The sequence below is a fragment of the Oncorhynchus mykiss genome, chromosome 19, assembly GCF_013265735.2.
Source record: "Oncorhynchus mykiss isolate Arlee chromosome 19, USDA_OmykA_1.1, whole genome shotgun sequence".
Lineage (NCBI taxonomy): Eukaryota > Metazoa > Chordata > Actinopteri > Salmoniformes > Salmonidae > Oncorhynchus > Oncorhynchus mykiss.
Window position 1 is genome coordinate 18,559,689 of NC_048583.1, and position 20,865 is coordinate 18,580,553.

Consider the following 20,865-nt stretch of genomic DNA (forward strand, 5'->3'; position numbering starts at 1 on the left):
GACAAATGTTGCGCAATCCACGTGTTCAAAAGCTGTTAAAGAGACTTACCCAGAAAGAGTCACAGCTGTAATCGCTGCCAAAAGGTGATTCTACAAAGTATTGACTCAGAGGACTTAAATTAGATATGTCTGTACTTTATTTTACTACATTTGCAAACATTTCTAAAAATCTGTTTCCACTTTGTCATTATGGGGTATTGTGTGTAGATGGGTGAGAAAAATATATATTTTAATCCATTTTGAATTCAGGCTGTAACACAACAATTAATTAAGTAAAAGGGGTATGAATTAAGTAAAGGGTTAAGTAAAGGGGGTATGAATACTTTCTGAAGGCATGCAGGGTGTAATATGGTCCATGTCATATGGGCATACAGGGTTGTCAAGGCTTGCCGGCTGGCACCGAATGTGAAATGCACCCAAAAGGGCGATCGTGAGGTGGAAATCGAGAAGAGAAAAAAAAGTGATTATATAACGAAGTAAACAGATTACAAAAAAATATATATTGCCAAACAGAAAAGTAGTCAAATGTGCAAGTGGGAGTTTTTTTCTCATGGAAGCACTGTCGACTACTCACTGCACTCGTTGAGATAGCTTCTGGGAAGAACAGATGTGCAGGGATTTGCAAATGTGAAGCACGAATAAGAAACGTGAGTGCTAATCTGACTGCTAGCGTCCTGCGAGAGCACCGGGAAAGAGTATGAGTGAGTGTGTGAGAGGCAGAGAGAGAGAGAGAGAGGGTGGAGACTGGGAAAATAAGGAGTGAGGATGAGATGGAGAGAGCGGTTGAGTGGGTGAAAGAAAATGGAGTGAGAGACTAAGATAGAGGGGAGTGTGTGTGTGTGTGTGTGTGTGTGTGTGTGTGTTGTACTTTTCCATGTAAGGATGAGAATGTGTGATAGAAGGTGAAAGAGAACAGGGAGAGCGAGAGGGATGAGACATTTGTTGTGCCCGTGCCAAGACGATGCCCATGCTTGAGTGCTCATCCGTTTGACTGGGAGACACTGGCATAACAGAACCATTCCACTCGCTCAGGAGTGTCGGGCTTTTAAGCAGCCCGCTGCCAACCCTAAAGCCATTGGCATGGAGAAGAATGCTTTACATTAGTGTAGTTCTGCACTGCAACAGGTGGCTAACAAGACTACATCATCATAGAGGACCTTGACCCAAACTCACCCCTCACAGGAAACGTAAACAAACTGTGGTAGATAAGGTCAATTTGTACAATAGCATTGTAATGGTCGACCGGCAGAAGTAAGAAAGTCCCCCCCAAAAATGTATAGTTTGATGAGGCTCTGACGCCTAAAATAGTTCAATTTAAAGAGAACCCATTTCGATGAACCTCTAATTGAACACAATGACAATTTCAGTTGACATCTACTTTTTTATTCAAACATGAAAGCGTGACTACCAGAAGACAAAGCGTCTATCGAAACATATCAAATCAATAGTTGGCTGGATAATTACACAGTGTATAAATGATGAATCGGAAGGATTTAGCCATCACACCCATACCATTTCATTCCATTCGCTCATGAGCGTCAGGCTTTTAGCAGCCCACTACCAGTCCTTAAGCCATCAGCAAAGAGAAGATGGCTTTATATTCCTGAAGTTCTGCACTGCTACAGAAATGATCACGGAATTATTGTAAAGCACAGAACACCGAAAGAGTTATCACAGTGAATCATTGTAATGTTTGTTTAGGTTTCAATTAATCCCGGGAAAAGGCCAAACGATTTGACAGGAAAAGAAAACGTCATTCATTCATTCTAGTGGTGACTAACAACAATAATACATAGTCATAGAGGACCTTGACCCTTAAAAACTGTGGTAGGTAATTCCAACACATACAATAGCAGTGTACTGGTTGACTGGCTTGTATCTTTTTTTATAGTTTGATGAGGCTCTGACACCAAGAATATGAAGTTCAATTAAAAGAGAAAAGTATTTCAATTAAACTATTGCTGAAAACAATGACCATTTCAGTTGACATCTACTTTTTATTCAAACATGAATGTGTGACTGGCTTTAAGTAAACCTACTAGAAGACAAAGCGTCTATCGAAATCATAGTGGACTGTATAAATTATGAATCTGAGGTGTTTAGCCATCGCACCTATAACTCTAGGCTAGCCAAATGAGGAAGTTGCAAAATGTGCCCTTGAGGCAATAAAAACAGTTGACAAAGCCTAGGCAACCTACCTACCCAGCCAGACTTACTCTCTCTCCTTTCTTTCCCTCTTCCTTGCATACCCTACGGCAACACCTTCCACAGTCACCTAGCACAGCAGTCAGGCCACACAATAAAAAGAGCTAACGGCTAACGCTGTTCCAACAATTCTGCCATCTCATATAGGCGTGAGAACTGCAAAGTGTGTTCATTTCAAAATCAGTCTACCGGAACAGGGCCACCGTGACATTTACTCAATAGCTAGTTACAGCGGGGAGGCTGGAAGAAGTCCGCTGCACAACACATAGCCGCTGAGTGTTGTTTTTGACAAAATGGTGAGATAACATGGTTGAGTTTCGAGGCGCCGAGGAAAATGGCAGAGGAGGTCTGGAGGTCTGAGGACAGAAAAAATGTCAGTAGACTGGATAAAGCCAGCTGATCCAGGGGAAAAACAAAAATGTACCACACAGTGGGGGTAGTAACTGCAGAACTATACTATGTTGCTCCCTATTTAGTTCAGAGGATGAGGTGTACTCAGTATTTCTGGCATGTATAGGACCAAGGTCCCTGTCATGAAAGGGGGTAATTAGTGGGCGGGGGGCTAAATTGGGGAGAGACAAACTCTTTACCCCAGAAGGCCTTGTAACTACAATGGCGCCGCCACAAATGGAGGGGATTGCACATGTCATGGATATCAAAAGCTGGCAATTGAAACAAATTAGAGCGCCAAAAAGATTACCAGTTGTCAAAAAAGGATTAGGATTTGCAAAACCCTGTTTATCCCCGTGCTTATTTTCATATGGTAACACGCCGTCTACTTCAGAAACTGAGTCAATATCACATTTTTCTGGCATTGAAAACCGTGTAATGAGGAATTAGGCTGCAGTCAACTTTACACAGCCCAGAGAAAAACTAGTTTTGCAGTTTTTCTATTGTCGACAAAGATATCTAAAGGAGTCGAGATGGTCTTTCGATGACCTTCACAACAAGAGGCCATACAGGAATAATTTACGCGCTTCGGAGATCACGAGAGAACAAAAATATGTCTTCTCAAGACCGAGAGATCAGCTCTTTCGGCTTACGCCAGCACTCCCTTGGTCTGCACTTTAAAAAGTCAGACGTCTGCTTTGAACTACCTCTTGGTAATTCTGCTCTCCTTTCCCCTCGCATTCCTCAGCCTTCTTAGGACTCCTACCTCACATGTCTACATAAACTTTCTCAGTCCCCCCCTTCCCCCTCCCCCTCCCCTCTTTCCACCGGCCCTGGCGAAATGCTTCAAATTCCTCCAGCACGTAGAGCCCTGGGTGTATTAGAAAAAGAGTCCTGAGCTAAGCTTCCCATGCCCCCGCAACTTAAATCAAATCATCTCTTTGGTTCCAAGAGTTCTCAGAAGCTAAGCCCTGCACTTCCAACATTTTTCAGTCCATACTGTAAGTATTAATTCCTGAAACTTTTGAAAAATTCACAAGGCTATGAAGTGCAGCCAAAGGAGGAAAAAACTCCACCTCATGGGATGACCACATAGCCTACAGGGCTCGCGGTCGCACTCATCGACTTTATTACCTTATAGAATGGTGGATATTTCTGAATACTGCAGACAGCTTGAGTTACACAAGGTAACACATCGGCTAAAGGCTTGGAATCACCATGCAAAGGAGGACTTAGCAGGCTATTGAAGTGTCAAAGACCATATCGGGGTCATTGACCAAATATGGTGGCGCTTTGAAGAGTGACCAGCATTCAGGGGATATTCAGTACATCGGTGTAGATCCGGGAAAACAAATCATCCAAACAGCTGCATGATGGAGTTCACACGGAATCTCTCAACACAAAAAGCGCATGTCTCTCTGCTTGCCGTGTGAGTAGCGCACGGCAAAAGGTGCCGGAGCACCAAACCAACAGCTTCTACCACCAAACCATAAGACTGCTGAATAGTTATTAATCAAATGGCTACCCGCAATATTTGCACCGACCCATTACATTTTTTTTGCACTGACTCTATGCACACTCACTGGACTACACACACACTCATGCATACTACACTGACTCCGACACACACACGCTTACAAACACAAAACACCACATCTGACACCACACTTTCACACCAACACACACTGCTGCTCCTCTGTTTATTATCTAACCTGATTGCCTAGTCACTTTCACCCCTACCTACATGTCCCTATTACCTCAATCACCTGAACTACTTCATACCCCAGCACACTGACTCGGTACCGGTACTCCTTGTGTAAAGCCTCATTATTGTTATTTTATTGTGTTACAAATTCCTTTTTTATTCTTCATTTTAGCTCATTTCCGTACTTTTTAACTCTGCATTGTTAGGAAAGGGCTCGTAATTCGGCGCACGTGACAAACAAAATGAAATTTGATCTCTCTTTGACCCGATGATCCTCTGAGTTGTGCCCCCGCCAACCACTTCCGCTGCATTTTGTATACAATCGCCACCAGAGGCAAAAACCAGCACTATCAACAGCTGGGCTTAAGGGAAACGCTACCTTAAAACTTTAGACAGACCGAATCATTTCAGACAACTTAACAATGTGGAGCAGTGTGCTTCACTCTACATACTGACCTAATCGTATAGTCTTAAAAGGAGAGGGTACTAACCAAAAGCACTAAACAACTGCCATTTACTAAAACTGCACTAACAGACCAGTGGCACATTCATGTTTTACAGCGGCATGGATATTCAAAACTATAGCTTCATGACACTGTGTAATAAAATAAGAATCCTATTCTAGATTCTCTGGCCCAAGGGAAAAAATGAAAGAATGGCTGCATTCATCTGGAGTGAGGGGGATAGGGGAGAACGTAGCAAGATAGACAGTGAAAGAGAGAGAGTCTTTAATGAACAAAAGGGGAGTGATGCAATGAGAACATGCCTGATGGGATTTTTCTATTTTTTTTTTTTCCAGGCAGAATTTAGCCCATTAATTCCAGTTGAGGAAGCCTATTGGGACATGCCCAGGCAGTTTCCATTGTCACAGAGTGCAGTGTTATTTTGAAAGCCTCAGAGCGGGCCTGTGAGCTGGGCACCTGGTTTAATATCACGTTATAAATTTAAGACCTGTTACCTCCCGGCCCTCCAGTGCCAAGCCCTGTTCCTCTGACAATAGCGGGCGCGATGCACCGTCTGTCTTCCCCTTATTGCAAAATGTTTATGAAGCCCCCCCTGACACCGACTGTACTCAATGCGCTGCGGTAAATGGTTCCCGTGGAAAGGTCTTTTTTGAAGACAGATAAGGTGCTTTGAAATATAGGCCAGCTCTCATTTTCCAAGAGGCTGCCATCCTGACATTTACAAAGGTTTATTTTTTTTTTCATTCAATTATTATTGTCTTTGGAGATTAGAGTGGTATTTGATCTTGCAACCTTTCGATTACTGACCCAACGCTCTAACCACTAGGCTACCTGCCGCCCCCTATATACTGCCTATTTGGGGCGACAGGTAGCCTCGTGGTTAGAGCGTTGGGCCAGTAACCGAAAGGTTGCTAGACCGAATCCCCGAGCTGACAAGGTAAAAATCTGTTGTTCTGCCCTGTTAACGCACTGTTCCTAGGCCGTCATTGTAAATAAGAATTTGTTCTTAACTGACTTGCCTCGTTAAATAAACGGTTAGGTTGTCAGCTCGGGGGTTCCAATCTTGCAACCTTACAACTAGTCCAACGCAATAACGACCTGCTGCTCTCTCGTTGCACTCCACAAGGAGAATGCCTGTTATGCAAATGCAGTAAGCCAAATTAAGTTGCTAGCTAGCATTAAACTTATCTTATAAAAAACAATCAATCATAATCACTAGTTAACTACACATGGTTGATGATATTACTAGATATTATCTAGCGTGTCCTGTGTTGCATATAATCTGACTGAGCATACAAGCATCAAAGTATCTGACTGAGCGGTGGTAGGCAGAAGCAGGCGCGTAAACATTCATTCAAACAGCACTTTCGTGCGTTTTGCCAGCAGCTCTTCGTTGTGCGTCAAGCATTGCGCAGTTTATGACTTCAAACCTATCAACTACCGAGATGAGGCTGGTGTGACCGAAGTGAAATGGCTGGCTAGTTAGCGCGCGCTAATAGCGTTTCAAACTTCACTCGCTCTGAGCCTTGGGGTGGTTGTTTCCCTTGCTCTGCATGGTTAACGCTGCTTCGATGTGGTGGCTGTTGTCGTTGTGTTGCTGGTTCGAGCCCAGGGAGGAGCGAGGAGAGGGACGGAAGCTATACTGTTACACTGGCAATACTAAAGTGCCTATAAGAACATCCAATAGTCAAAGGTTAATGAAATACAAATGGTATAGAGGGAAATAGTCCTATAATAACTAAAACCTAAAACTTCTTACCTAGGAATATTGAAGACTCATGTTAAAAGGAACCACCAGCTTTCATATGTTCTCATGTTCTGAGCAAGGAACTGTAACGTTAGCTTTCTTACATAGCACATATTGCACTTTTACTTTCTTCTCCAATTTAAACCAAATTGAACATGTTTCATTATCTACTTGAGGCTAAATTGATTTTATTGATTGTATTATATATTATATTAAGTTAACTTAATATAATACAACTTAATTTTAAAATAAGTGTTAATTCAGTATTGTTGTAATTGTCATTATTACAAATACACAAATATATATATATATTTTTTTTTAATTTACTGATTAATCGGTATCGGCTTTTTTGGTCCTCCAATAATCGATATCGGTATTGAAAACTCAATCGGTCGACCTCTAATATATATATAAATAAATAAATAAAGAGGCATTACAGTTGTTGAGAGGTATGACAGGAATGTTGGGACAGTATTGGAGTTTAAATGCATGTTTGGGCAGCATTTTCTATCCCAAGCTTTCCAACCCTAAGAGGCAACCATGGCACCTAGGCCCAAATACGTCACTGTCTCCATCTGTATAACACGGGACTTGAACCCAGTGCCATTAAGCTGCTGTCTCTGGTCATGCTACCGTAATTTTGATGTTTCCTGTCTTTGGTCTCTACATTGGCAGCTTAACAGCGAACGGACGGGGGGGAATTTCGAAAGGAGCATCATTTCTCGCTGTTTGATTTTAAGTGGCTGTCTTTCAACACATGAAACCTCAAGACTCGGTACGCCAAGTACCATTTCACTTTGACATTCAGTCAGTTACGCTTTGATAGCCAAAGCATAATCTAGAGAAAATAAATAGCCAGCTAAGCCTCTGTCAGTTACCCCCCTTTCACTGCGGTAAACTCCATTTTGATTGGGGCAATGATCGGAAAACAACGACTTCACATTCAGCTGAACACGCCACAGGGAACTGCAGGTCTTTTCAAAGTAACATGGGAACACAACGCCAAGATAGAGAACTGAACATCAAAAATGGTTTCTTGGCCCAAGTTTCAGCATTCTAATTATCCCAGTAAACTTCACTAAAATTGAATTTGATGCTTTTCTTTCCTGTCAAATGTGTGACAAAACATTGAGTTACTGCAGTCTTGTATGCGTCTGCAGAATGTCTGTGCAACCATTACTTCAAATGTACAGTAGTTTACGTAAAAAGAAAACAAAAATGTCACCAACCATTATTAGCTGTTGGTCTCAATTGACTAGATTAGCATGACAAGAGTTCATTCGCAATCGAGCAAACCATCTGCACGCGGCACCTTTACAGGTTTTCAACCCCCAAAAATACTTAACGGGCTGAGAGAAGCAACAAACTTTAACTGGGGAAAGTGTGCTTTTCATTTAGCATCCTACAATCAACTTCGGCCCGCTGCACATTCCTGGTCCCGTCGCCCCAGCAACGGCGCTCAAGCAAAGACCATTACAAGTCATGTGGCTCTTTTCAGTGTGCTGAAGAAGTCACACTTCTGGCTTTAGCTTCTGCGTATAGAATCAACAAAAAATAGAAGGGACCGGGCACGGGTGCTTGGGTTCAATCAATCTCCCATGAAGCTTTGGTTGTGCAGACATGGCTATCGCCTCCCACTACCCACCCACCCCACTCACCCTGGGATAGTGAAGGCAGCCAAACATGAAAAGACAAAACCATTCGGCACATACCTCCCTTATCTGGCATCACTGAGGGTCGGCCCTACCTTACTCTCGACAGGAAGGGCAATGGGGGGGGGGGCAATTTGGGGAAGAGAGGGGGAGAAGGCCCGTTTTGAAGAGGGGAAAACACAAGCTCACAGAGCTTTGCCATTACACATCAAACTATTTCATTTGCCTCCACAAAGAGCTCTTTCAGCACACCGGCTGCCTCCAACTTGAAGCGAAAGGGCAACGCATACATTATCCAATGAGCAAAGGGCAACGCATACATTATCCAATGAGCAAAGGGCAATGCATACATTATCCAATGAGCAAAGGGCAATGCATACATTGTCCAACGAGCATCTGGACGGAAGAGGTGATTCACTGGGGCTGTTTGAGACGCCTTCCCTTTTTCCTACATAAATGCAAACACACCGCATGAAGGCCTACACATTTGTTCACCTTTACTACTAGTACATTTTAAGCCTGAAGACTTATCAATATGCATTTTCACCTCTTTTTTCCAATGCTCTTCTTCCTCCAGTTAAGTGAATCAGTGCAAATAGAATTTTCACCACAGTTCACAAAGTAGGCTAACGAACTAAAAAAGACATGCTTTCGATAGTGCTGTCAAAACAGCATCAAAACAAGCAGCCACTGGAGAAGAAACACAACGAGAGAGAGTCTGGTCGAACGAGCTCTCTACGTCAAAGGCTGAAATACAAGGTATTAGGAGTTCTAACAGAAAGGCGCGCTTAATTGATCACAGAGGACCCCGACCCTGACCTCATAAAACGGCAGTCAATCCTTTGGTGGCAAGCACCAAGTCTAATTGATCTACTTGGAGAACTGTCTGCGTCGACAACAACGTACCAGTAGGGGACATATAGGGTCTAGGTCCATAGCTTACCTCACCACTAATCAAGCACAGCCCATGACAAACATCATCCACCCTTCCCTCAGCAACAACAGCTGCATTACTGGCTTAAAAAAATAAATAAATACAGGAACGTCGGTGAAAGCTTTTATAGTGCACTGCAGAGTGAAGACCATTAAGAGTCGATCTCAATTTAGATGCACAGAGAGAATGGAATGTCCAGTGGCTTTGTCCCAAAATGAATGCCACTCACCACCTCGGCAACCCCACAACAAGAACTTCTACTCGTGATGAGGGGGGGGGGGGTGTATTATCTTTTCTATATATATATATATTACAGTATCGACGATATCGCAATATAGCTCGGTGGCTGTAACTGCACCAAAATACCTGCACCAGTATTTTTCCTTCATAGCTTGTACTCCATCTTTTTAAATAGGGAGCCATTTTGTTTTCAGCACTTTTAGCACTATGACTGATCAAAACTTGTTTCTTCATGGCTCTCTCTCTTGCCCCTCTGCAGCAGACATATTGTGAGCAATATGTTTGGAACATGGAATCGCAATAAAATCACAGTATAGATTCACAATATATATACACAGTAGAATCATGAGAAATACAATAAACACTTTATTGGCACTTAAGTATTGTGATAATATCTTATTTTGAGGTCCCTGGCAATTCCCAGCCCTAAAATTCTACGCCCAACCACAACAGCCACCCTCTCACTTGAAGCCTAAACTAGCCTACTTTGTGAGAGGAGTCCATCTTGTTGTTCCTATCTCTGTATCATGACCTCAAGCTCCAGCTGTGTGTTCCTTTTTCTAACTGAATGTTTATTAAATCAAGGAACTAGATTCCATGCCTGGCCCTGGCAACATCAATCAGGATAGCGGCATACCTAGCTGGCCTTAAGTGTGTCAGGCCCCCCGTTAGCTCGATAACCCAAACAGCAGTGTCTGAGCACACGAGGCCAGAATTAGCTTGGACTGCACACAACATCTCACCAGGGCTCCACATAGCCCCCAGCTCTAAACATGTTTGTGTGATGTGCAGACGTATATACAAGGGCCAGAGATCCAGATGGGCAGTTTGGCAGATATTGTCCGACTGTAGACAGCTATAAGAACTAGATAGGGGGAAACATGTTGATTCCTATCTTAGATGTAACAACTTTCTGGGTTTTGTTAATCTTATCTTGGCCTAAAAATGGCTGAAATACTGCTGTTAGCAAAGACAAAACCCTGAAACGGGTTAAAAAATATATATTGAAAGCTGAAGTTACATAAATGAATTTCCGCCTCTGTTCACTGAACTAAATTAAGCTGGTAACTAACTATAAAGTTCAAGATTTAGGCTTAAGGGGATAAACTGAGAGCCAAAATGGTATCTTCTTGGCGGTAAGACGAGAGGTATGGGAGTCAAATTGGCACTGAAGACCTTGTCAATTGCACATTCCTCATCACTACCCCTCCATTCTCAAACCCGGGGTTTCAAGAGGATACAGTGGATGAATAAAGCATGCATATACGGAGAACATGAGATTCCAAACGGCATTTAACTTAACCAGCCACAGATGCTAGCCAGCCTTCCCATACTAGCCCCCTCAGAAAAACTTTTCCAGAGCTTAAGGTGTGTGTGTGGTTTCTGGCATGTACCCTTTCGTTTTAGCACTTTTCCATTTGTTTTCTTCTCTTCTCAACCCTTGTTTTTCTACTTGTCGGAGAGCACTAGATGTGGCTGCATGACTCGTTGAAAGTGATGCTGGGTCTGTTTGACATCGATTTCTTGTAGAGCATAATCCTCATGTGGTAACCTTGCACCCCCTTTCCCCTGCTCAGAACCAGACCAACCCCACAAACCACCTTCAGTCAATGCATGAATTGCCAGGAGGCACACCATTGCCTTGGGCATATTTGGTTTGCTACCAGCTCTGGCTGTGATCCCTAACAACGGGACTGAATAGCAGGGCAATCCTATCATTGCCACTCCTGATAAATCACTCTGAAGGCCATGGAGGTCGAGGGCAGGGGAGGAAGAGCAGGTCAGGAGCTCCCGGTGACCTGCATCCAATACATTCAGGAGTGGGATATCAAACAAGAAGTGGGTGTCCCTTACGGAAACAAGAACACTTCAGAGATTTGTCCCAAGATCCACAGCCCCAAGCCAAGGGCCGAGTCTCAACTAACAAACCACAGAGCAGAAATCTCTGTTGCCTAAATATAAAAACTTTGTTTCAAATGTCAATTCCCTAAAGAGTGAATTGTGTGTGAGAAAGTTTCTAAAACTTTGATGAGTGGGACCGAAGCCATTTTTAAACCAATCTCAGATGAGTTTCAAATTGCATTTTAAGAATCAAAGGCTCGCTCCAGTTTGCTCTATTTACATTTTCCCTCCGTATCTTTGAACAAAAGAGGTAGAATTATCTACAAGCAACAATCTGACAACTACCCCAGAGAGAACAATCACACTAAGACTGGACAGGCACAATAGCCGACAGATGGTCCTTAAGGAGCAATGCTTCATGCCAGCTCATCCCGTCATGCTAAATTTACCAGCAAAGAAAGTGTGATTTCCCCACAGGTTCATGGAAGGCCCAACTAATTTACTCCACTTAATAAAGTGTATGCCTCCACCTGAATCTAAATTAACATTCTCTCGTCAATTTCTCATTTAGTTACTTTAAAATCTGTAAATTACATTTCCAGAGACTTTGCATTGAACTTCCAGACTTAGGGGATAGACTACATATATGCTAAAAACCTAATGTTTTATGCATCAAGTTTCATTTTTACATTAAATATGTATATTCCTATGCAGAAATACATTTTAAAAAGGGAAAACTGGCACTAAGCCACCCAGAGAATGGTACCTATGTTTAAAAACGAAGGGCAGCATTCAGGTCTGACGCACCCAAAACGGGGGTGACCAGTAGCTTTTTGTGGCAAAACCGTTTGAATTCCAGACTGTTTATTTTTAAACCCTTGGCACAGGTGTTTTAACGTCCGTGATCAGCTGAAAAAAAAGTATTACTACTTTCCTTGTAAGACCACAAAGAGGCCAGCAAATGCATATCGCCAGCAACACAACCATTTAGATTTGCAATACTAAAGCAGATATGACAATCACAGAAAAATAACTATTTCATTGTGCAAACAATTTCCATCTCATGTGGGATGAGCCAGCATGAAGCATTATTAAATTTGCATATGACTCGTTTTTCAACATTGAAACAAAATGCAGTGTTCAGCACAACAGTGCTCGTGTGGGAAAGTGGGAGTCAGTGGGTAAAATCCCTAAGCAACCCTCTTAATTCCACGGCAACTAGTTTGGAATGTCTACTACAGGTCTAGGAGACAGCTGCTCCAGCTGTTCCTGACATCAATTCTCTTTGCTCAGACAGAAAAATGAAAGGAATCAGGAAGCTTAGCAGTTCTCCAGGAAGCGAACCTCACCTCTATTCACTATTTACCCCCACCGCTGATATTTCGGGGGGGGGGGGGGGGGGCATGGGCAGAAGAGCACAGTCTGCACAGATACAGGGGATTGCACCCCATTTTGCATCCCAGTCATTTACAATTCATGCATGCCCATTTGGTGCCTTAAATAATAAATTATAAACATAATGGGCCTCCACATAGGGGCAATATGGTAATGACAGATGAAAAAAGAAAGTGAGAAACTCACCAGTCTCTTCATCAATGGTGAATATCCCTAGGCCAGAACCGTCCCGTATGGAGTAGTGTATTTCTCCGTCTCTTCCTTTGTCTTCGTCCTGAGCCGTTACTTTCATTACAGATGTCCCAATGAGGACGTCCTCTTTTATAAATCCCTTATCCACAAACGAGGGGAACCACGGGCGATACAGATTCTCGTTTACGTCCACTACATCCACCTCAATAAAGCATGTTGACGATAAGGAAATGGGCTTCCCTTTGTCCTTGGCTTTCGCCGTGAGGTTGTACACCTGCTTTTTCTCGTAATCCAGATTCTGCAGGATGCGTACCGCGCCGCTGACTTTGTCCACATCGAAGTTGCCATCCCCGTTATCGATGAGGCTGTACCGTACCTGACTGAACAGCCCGACATCCGGGTCGTGAGCCTCCAGCCACATAATCACAGTGCCGATCGGGAGGTCCTCCCTCACCTTCACGCCGTAATTTGACGGGATGAATTTGGGAGGATTGTCATTGATGTCCTCGAGAATGACCTTTAGCAACACTGTAGACACAAGTTGAGGTTCATTAACGGCCTGGTCACGTGCAGCAATCTTCAGAATGTAAACCGGGTGCACCTCGCGATCCAGCGTCTTTTTCACCGTCACTACTCCAGTCAGCTCGTCAATGGCAAACTGGTCAGTGTCGGCCACAATTGAATACCTGATTACTCCGTTATCTCCCTGGTCCTTATCGGTGGAATCCACCTGGACGATTTCAGTCCCCACTGGTGTGTTTTCACTTATTTCCAACGAATATGAGTCTTGCAAGAACTGCGGACTATTATCGTTAGCATCCAAGATCTTAACGTCTAAAAGACGGGAGGAGGACTTCTGGGGTATTCCTAGATCGTAGACTGTGACGTTCAGTGTGTAGTGGTCCGTCGTTTCCCTGTCCAGTGGAGTGTGAACCAAAAGCCAACCGGTGTTCATATCTACAATGAAACGACTCTCTGTATCTCCTCCTGAAATAACGTACACCAGTTTTCCGTTAAAACCACTGTCTGTGTCTGAGGCGCTCAGATGGACTACCCTAGCCCCAACCGGAAGGTCCTCTTTGACCTCAATGACACTGGGGAAGGACTCTGCAAACTGAGGGGAGTAGCGGTTAACCGAATGGATGTCCATGAAGTTATCGTCGGGCTCAGTTGGGGCTTGGATCTTAGTGCCATGAAGCAGCTTTTCTGCCAACATGGTAGCAACCCCAGTGTCGACGCACTTCAGTTGGACAGGCTTGCGAGCTGTGATGACAGTGATGTTCATAGTCATTGGTTCAGTCTCATGCTCTCCATCACTGGCTCTGATGTGTAAGCTATGGAAGGACACTTTAGCTGCCTCCCCCTCGCTCAGTGTTCGTTTCAAAGAAAGCACACCCGAGTTGGAGTTCAACTCAAAGAGATCAAGATCATTCCCAGCTTTTATGTCGTACCGCACGAGCTGCAATTCGTCTGCGTCAATAGCAGACACCGTCGTTATCTGCTCTCCCACGCCATGGTCTCTAGGCACCGTGACATCACAATCGACGTTTTCGAATAGAGGCTTATTGTCATTCAGGTTATTCAGTGTGACAGTAACTGATGCCTCCACCTCCCGACGGAAAGGGGTACCCCAGTCTGAAGCCCTAATTTTGAGATTATAAATCCTTGGCATCAGCTCATAATCCAGCTCCTCTGAGGTGCTGATGACACCAGAGAAGTAGTCGATGACAAACGGCTGCGGGCTCACGTTGGCAATGCTGTAGGTCACATATCCGTTCTCGCCACTGTCCAGATCAGTGGCTTTCACTGCTAACACATTGGTCCCTACGGGTACATTCTCATCCACAGTGGCCTTGTACGAGGTCCGTTGGAACTCAGGGGCATTATTGTTAACATCTATAATGTCAATGATCACCTTAGTCGCTGCCTTTTTGTCACTGGTAATAACTTGTAGTTCAAATTGTGTGGCATGATCTGCATAGATGGGTCCAGTTGTGGTGATTAAGCCAGTGTCTGGATTAATAGCAAAACGATTCTTCTCTGCCTTATATCTGAAAGCATACTTTAACTGTGGATACTTTGGCAAGGCAGTTACCATGGCAACAGGTGTATGGAGAGGGGCAAACTCACTGAGATTGACCCTATAAACAGCACGTTCGAATTTAGGGGGGCCCACTTTAAACTGTGGGGATGTTACATGTACCACTTTCGCTGAAGAAAACTGTGGGGGGCTTCCTTTGTCCTTGGCCTGTAACGTGAGGTTGTATCCGAAAGTCTGGGTGTCCCAGTCTACATCCTTGACCGCTTTGATTTTGTACTCCTTGCTCCCGGGACTAGTTCTCAGGGCCTTAAACTGCTGGAGGGGGTCGCCCGCCACCACGCTCAACGACGCAATCTCCCCATTTGGTCCCTGGTCGTTGTCCTCAACGGTCACTATGGCATAGGTAGGGTCGCGGTCAGTGCCCGAGGGCGCCAGGGTGACGGCGGTGATGACAGGCGCATGCTCGTTGGCCTGCTCCACCCTCACCGTCAGCTTGGCCATGCTACTGAAGCCGCTGCTGCCGTAGAGCTTCATGCCTCGGTCCACAGCCAGGATCTCCAGGTCATACAGCTTGGTCTCAGCGTGATCCAGCTTGCCCGTCAGCGTCACCACCCCGCTTGTGGGGTGGACGGCGAACATATCTGTCCACTCCCGGAAGCTGTAGTAGTACTCCCCGTTCGTCCCAATGTCGGCGTCCGTGGCTGTGACCTTGGCCACACTGGTCCGTATGGCCGTGTTCTCGAGCAGCGAGACGCTGTAGGAGGTGGGAGAGAACAGAGGCCTCAGATCGTTGGTGTCCTGGACCTGGACCTTGACTCGGGTGCGAGCCTCCACGTTGGTGCCCCTCTCCACGGCTTTGACAGTGAGCAAGTAGTGGTCTTTAACCTCCCGGTTCAGAATGGCAGTGCTGCCTCCTTTGGTCCTTATCCTCAGGAAACTAAAGTCTCCCAGGACGTAGTCCTCTGCTTTGAAAAGGTTCTCATTGTCTCCTGACACTATTTTGTACCGTATCTCCCAGGTGGGGTCTGTGATGTAGATGCCCATCTTCGCATGACTCTCTAAGTAGGTCTTAGCAGCAGAGTTCTCGTATATGGTGGCATTGTAAACAGAGTGAGTGAACTGCAGGACCAATGCCTTCTCCGTCCTTTGGTTCCCTGTGCAGCCGCAGAGGAGCTGCAGGAGCAGCACGAGCAGTGAAGTCAAGTATTTCCCCATTTTCGTACCGTGTTCTCTACCAAACCACCTGGAGACACACAAAAAATAAGGTTAGAATCAAGCTAAAAATAAATAAACATAAAATTAAACATTTAATTACTTTTTCAGAAAATCTCAATAGGGATGGATCAGTGCTTAAAATTTAAGAGCATAATAAAATATGTCTTTATGCTAACAAGCAAAAGGGCTAAATGTTGAACCTTCCTAAGAGAACTGTGGTTTTACAGTGGCACGGTGAATGGCTGCTGTTAATATCTGCTCGACAAAGGTCTCTAACCTTATCCCTCTCTTTACTGTGAGCCTCAATGGACTCCTTTAAATGGCATGACAAATGATGGTCAGGCTGATGAATGGGTGTTATGTTAGAGGGGAAGAAGGAGAAAAGATATAGGCCAAATAACTTATTTATCTTAGCCGGCATTCCTCTTAATATTTCAGCAACAGGTTTAACAGAAAAGACACACTACGTAAATATGTTTTACTGTTTCAAAGCACAATTCAGAGACCAGTCTCTTCACTTCAGAACATATACTAATTTAATTCAACCCTCTATGTAGAAATGATGACGGGGGTCATTGGTAATGACCAAATAGCTGTAAGGCATTCAAGTCTCACTTATTCCATTACAGGTCAAGCGAAAACGGACTTCAAAGCTATGATAAGCAGATTTCACTATTCCTTCAACCAGCCTTTAATTGCACATCTTTGAAATGCTTTGATCTACATGTCATTATAAAAAAATAGCTCAAACAGATACATTACACGAAGAAAGGGTTGGAAATGGTGGAAAAGTGGTACTGTCCTCGCATAACCAGATATGCAAACTGACTCAAAATAGACGGTCTAACACGAAAGGAAGTGACATTCAGGCATACAGGTTTGTGCTCATATTGGATTTCACATGTATATTACAAGTACATTATTATGCCTGGAAATAGTGTATGATCAAAACAACTGAATTCTAGCCCGAAAAGCTGTTTCTACACTGACTCTGGGGCCTTAGTTCCTGAGCTTTTCTACTTTCTCTCTAGTAGGCTGTGCTATAATAAACACAGCGCTGCTCTTTGGGCTTTTAGAGGGTTGCCATCCGGAAAAGCACATCCCAGCCTAATGACGGACACTGCTGTCCTGCTGCCTTAGATCATGCTGAATGTATGTGGGCAATAGACTACATCTATACATTTTATGAGGCTAGTAGCATAATGCATGCATGAGAACTTTCAACAACCAAAAAAGTATGCCTTGAGGATATATTTTTTCCCCCCTGAGGATTAGGATATCTATTCATGTCTTGAGTGTAGGGCTTTATGGCACGGTAATATCAGGTTAGTAAGCAATCGTAAGTAAAATAAATACATGTACAATGTTTTTTTTTTTTAACTAAGTCTGTATACACATCCAGGATTTTTCGACTGCTGAACTAGGCTATTCCTGGCAAATCAAAGAATGAAAAAAAACAAAAAAAAAAAAAGATATTTACATGTTTTCCCATGTTATATAGAATAATGAACTTTTTTTTGCTGAATTCATATTCTTGGAGGGTGGCAAAAGACAAAAACTAAAGCTTCGTGAAAATCATTGCTTGCTGTCTGTTGTTTAATTGTCCAACACATCCACCAGCGGTCCCCATTCCAATTCATTTCACGTAGGTAGACACCGCAGCCGTGCGGGAGCCAGATGTATGGATTGTTTAAAGAAATGGCAACAATGCCCGAACCGCCAACACAACACAATGTGTAAAACGATTCCCACACATAAACAAAAAGCGTAAAACAGTGACCAACTTCCAAAGCCTCTCATTTCGATAGTAGTCTATTTAATTCCTTTCCTAAACACTTTAAAACGTAAAACTTCACTGGAGGAAGGAAAAGGCTCTGTGATTTCTGTCCACTGCTCGAGCGCCACTGACAGAGAACTAGTCCTGTCGGACTATCTCAACTTTTATTAACTCCAATTCACAAACCACAAAAACAACTTGCTCATTCACAGGGAAAGCGCTACAACAAACACATCACATTACATACCTATTGCCTCATTAACGGCGTGGATTTGGCGGTTTTTCATGTAGTTTGTAAGGTACGAATGTCTGCATGGTAACTACGTGGACTTCCCTCTCCGCGACTCTTTCCACTTCTTCTCGTTGCTCCCTTTCTTCAACACTGAATTCGCCCAGTATCTCTCCGCGTTGCGCACGCCCGGATCTACTTTGCTGGCATGAAGATAAAACAACCAGCTCGCTCCCCCGCTTTAAGAACCGAGATAACGGTTCATTTTGATCGGCTCTATTTCCTAATCTAATTTCAGTGATTTATTCCTTCCTAGGCTATAATTACTATTATTATGTATTTTTATGTAACCTTTATTTAACTAGGCAAGTCAGTTTAAGTACAATGTATTATTTACAGTGACGGCCTACTCCGGTCAAACCCGGACGACGCTGGGCCAATTGTGCGCCACCCTATGGGACTCCCAATCACTGCCGGATGTGATGCAGGCTGGATATATTCATAGGCAAATAATTTAAAATATAATTTCATAGGGAAAAATCATGCCAATACCTATGCACTATTATCCTATATGATTGCATGTTACATGCATCCATAAAGTGAACATTACAATGTATTCCCCCAATGTAGACTTACACAATGTTTTGGCACATTTACGCACGGTGCCAATATGGTTTGAGGTAATCCAAGCAAATTGAAATAGTTTTTGGGGTGTAGGTTTGATTTTTTTTAAATACCGTTTGTGTGAATGGTGTCCCTATTAATCTAAACAATGGCCAATACAGTAGTGAGGTTCAAATATCCTACAACGTTTTATTATGAGCCTATGTGGGGGAAAAAAGTGTTTTCCTATTTACAACCTCAAATTTAATTTCGACGTGTGCAACGAGAGGCAGTGCACATTTACACGCATGGTATTCAAATCTTCACGTTGGAATAGTCGTAGTGATAAATGTGCAATAATATCTTATTCCCGAATTCGTGCGCATGGGAGTGTGACCGGTATGCGATTGATGGCGCTCTCTCACTATTGTTCAGGCTATTTTCTCTCCAAAGCACTGCGCTCTGGACGGCACATGCTGCTGCTCACCCATAACTTTATAGTGTGTGTGTGTGTGTGTGTGTGTGTGTGTGTGTGTGTGTGTGTGTGTGTGTGTGTGTGTGTGTGTGTGCGTGTGTGTGTGTGTGTGTGTGTGTGTGTGTGTGTGTGTGTGTGTGTGGAATCTTGGAGATTGTGAAGCATAGGCTACCAGTAAAATGTACTGTTAAAGCCTCCTTGGAAGTTTATCAAGTCAATAATGTTGATGATGATCATTAGGAAAGACTCTTGCTATTTTCAATTGTTTTATGCAATACATTATCGTTACGCTATCAGTGTAAAGCAATGCTATTTCCTAGATTACTTACCAGACGAGCTGGATGACGCTACCTCTCCAAAGTTCTGTTCAAATAAATCCCAGAAAATGTTGACAAATTCTGTTTGCGAGCATGTCGCAGAAAACGATAAAGTGACACACAGGAACCAATCCGACACCGGTTATTCCACATTATTTACATTTTCAACTCCTCCGAAATCCGTAAAAGCGACATTTTCATCAAGCGTGTATGGCACTTTGGAGTCCACAATCGTTCATCTGCGTGCACTTCGGCTGCAACCTCCGTTTAACAGCAGTGTAGCCTACTGTTTCTACCGGGATGCCTCGGTTTTAGGAAGCAGTGACGTAACGAGGCTCACACGCCTTCGTTGCTTTCCTTGCTGATTCCCATACAAGTTCAACTAGAAAGAAAAGCGACTAGGAGTCTGAAAGAATAAAATAGCCAAAATGATTCACTCGTTGGTAATGCTCAATTGCTTTGCTACAGGACCATAACAATTACTTTCCCTGTTGAACATAGCCTACACAACCATAGTTTATAATGTATGTTATATGGTTGCATAAGGCTGAAAATGTCTGCATGAACTCAGAAAATGACTGTAAAATGCAATCTATGGAAAATATGTTATACACCCTTTATATATAGCGTCAACATGCATGAAAGTGGAAAACCCAAACACAGACTACTATTCCACAGTGCAGTCACAGCCACATACCAGAAGTTAACCCCATGCTGTGGGCAGGTCGGCCACAAACTAACACACCCTCAAGCGCACGTTTGAGTGTGATGCGAACCAGTCATCTGGTGCATACTGATCCCTGTCCTATGTCCATTCACCAATACCTCATTAAACAACATGAATTTAAAAAAATATTATAATTTAACAGTAAATATTTCAAGTGTTCGCCCTGTATTATCAGCCATGTACAGTGTTTTAGCAATGTGAAAATAGTTGTAGTATGAAAAGTAGGGGAAGATAATATTGGTGGTATTTACAATGCTGTTTGTGCTCCACTGGTTGCCCTTTTCACATGGCAACAGCCACAAATCTTGTTGCTCTGATTGCGTGCGCATCTCTCTCTCTCTCTCTCTCGCTCTCTCTCTCTCTCTCTCTGTGTGAGAGATTATCCAATCCCAACCATGACTATTAAATGGAGGAGTGAAGATCAGCTTGTGGGGGTAATGTTTGTTATCTCCATTGGGGTTTCAGCCTACATTCTTTGTCAACATTCTTTTGTGAAAAGGATGATTGACAGTTGGCTATTGACAGACATATCACAGGGATTAAAACAAGGACTCGAGAAGAGTTGTGGTTAGGGTGCTCAAACCCCACTTTAACTTATGCTTTAAGTTGTAGTACCTACCCTCTAGCTTGGCACTCGACACGGACCATGACTGTCACGCCCTGACCTTAGAGAGCTTTTTATGTCTCTATTTTGGTTTGGTCAGGGTGTGATTTG

General features: G+C 43.5%; 1 protein-coding gene across 9 annotated transcripts in view; it reads right to left on the reverse strand.

The window, feature by feature from the left end:
* Positions 1-19,705, reverse strand: part of LOC110497459 (protocadherin Fat 1) — a 103,998-nt gene extending 84,293 nt beyond the window's left edge. For 8 of the 9 annotated variants that reach the window (XR_005037671.1, XR_005037672.1, XM_036954386.1 and 5 more), the window contains exons 1-2: positions 18,047-18,199; positions 12,761-16,050 (exon numbers count right to left, since the gene is read on the reverse strand). Coding sequence is in view for 7 of the 9 variants with exons in the window: in XM_036954386.1 (XP_036810281.1) it covers positions 12,761-16,022 (3,262 nt within the window). In the remaining 2 variants the exon portion in view is untranslated. Of the gene's footprint in view, positions 1-12,760; positions 16,051-18,046; positions 18,200-19,435 lie in introns of those variants that run through there. The other variant, XM_036954381.1, reaches the window with a different exon arrangement.
* Positions 19,706-20,865: the final 1,160 nt, after the last annotated feature.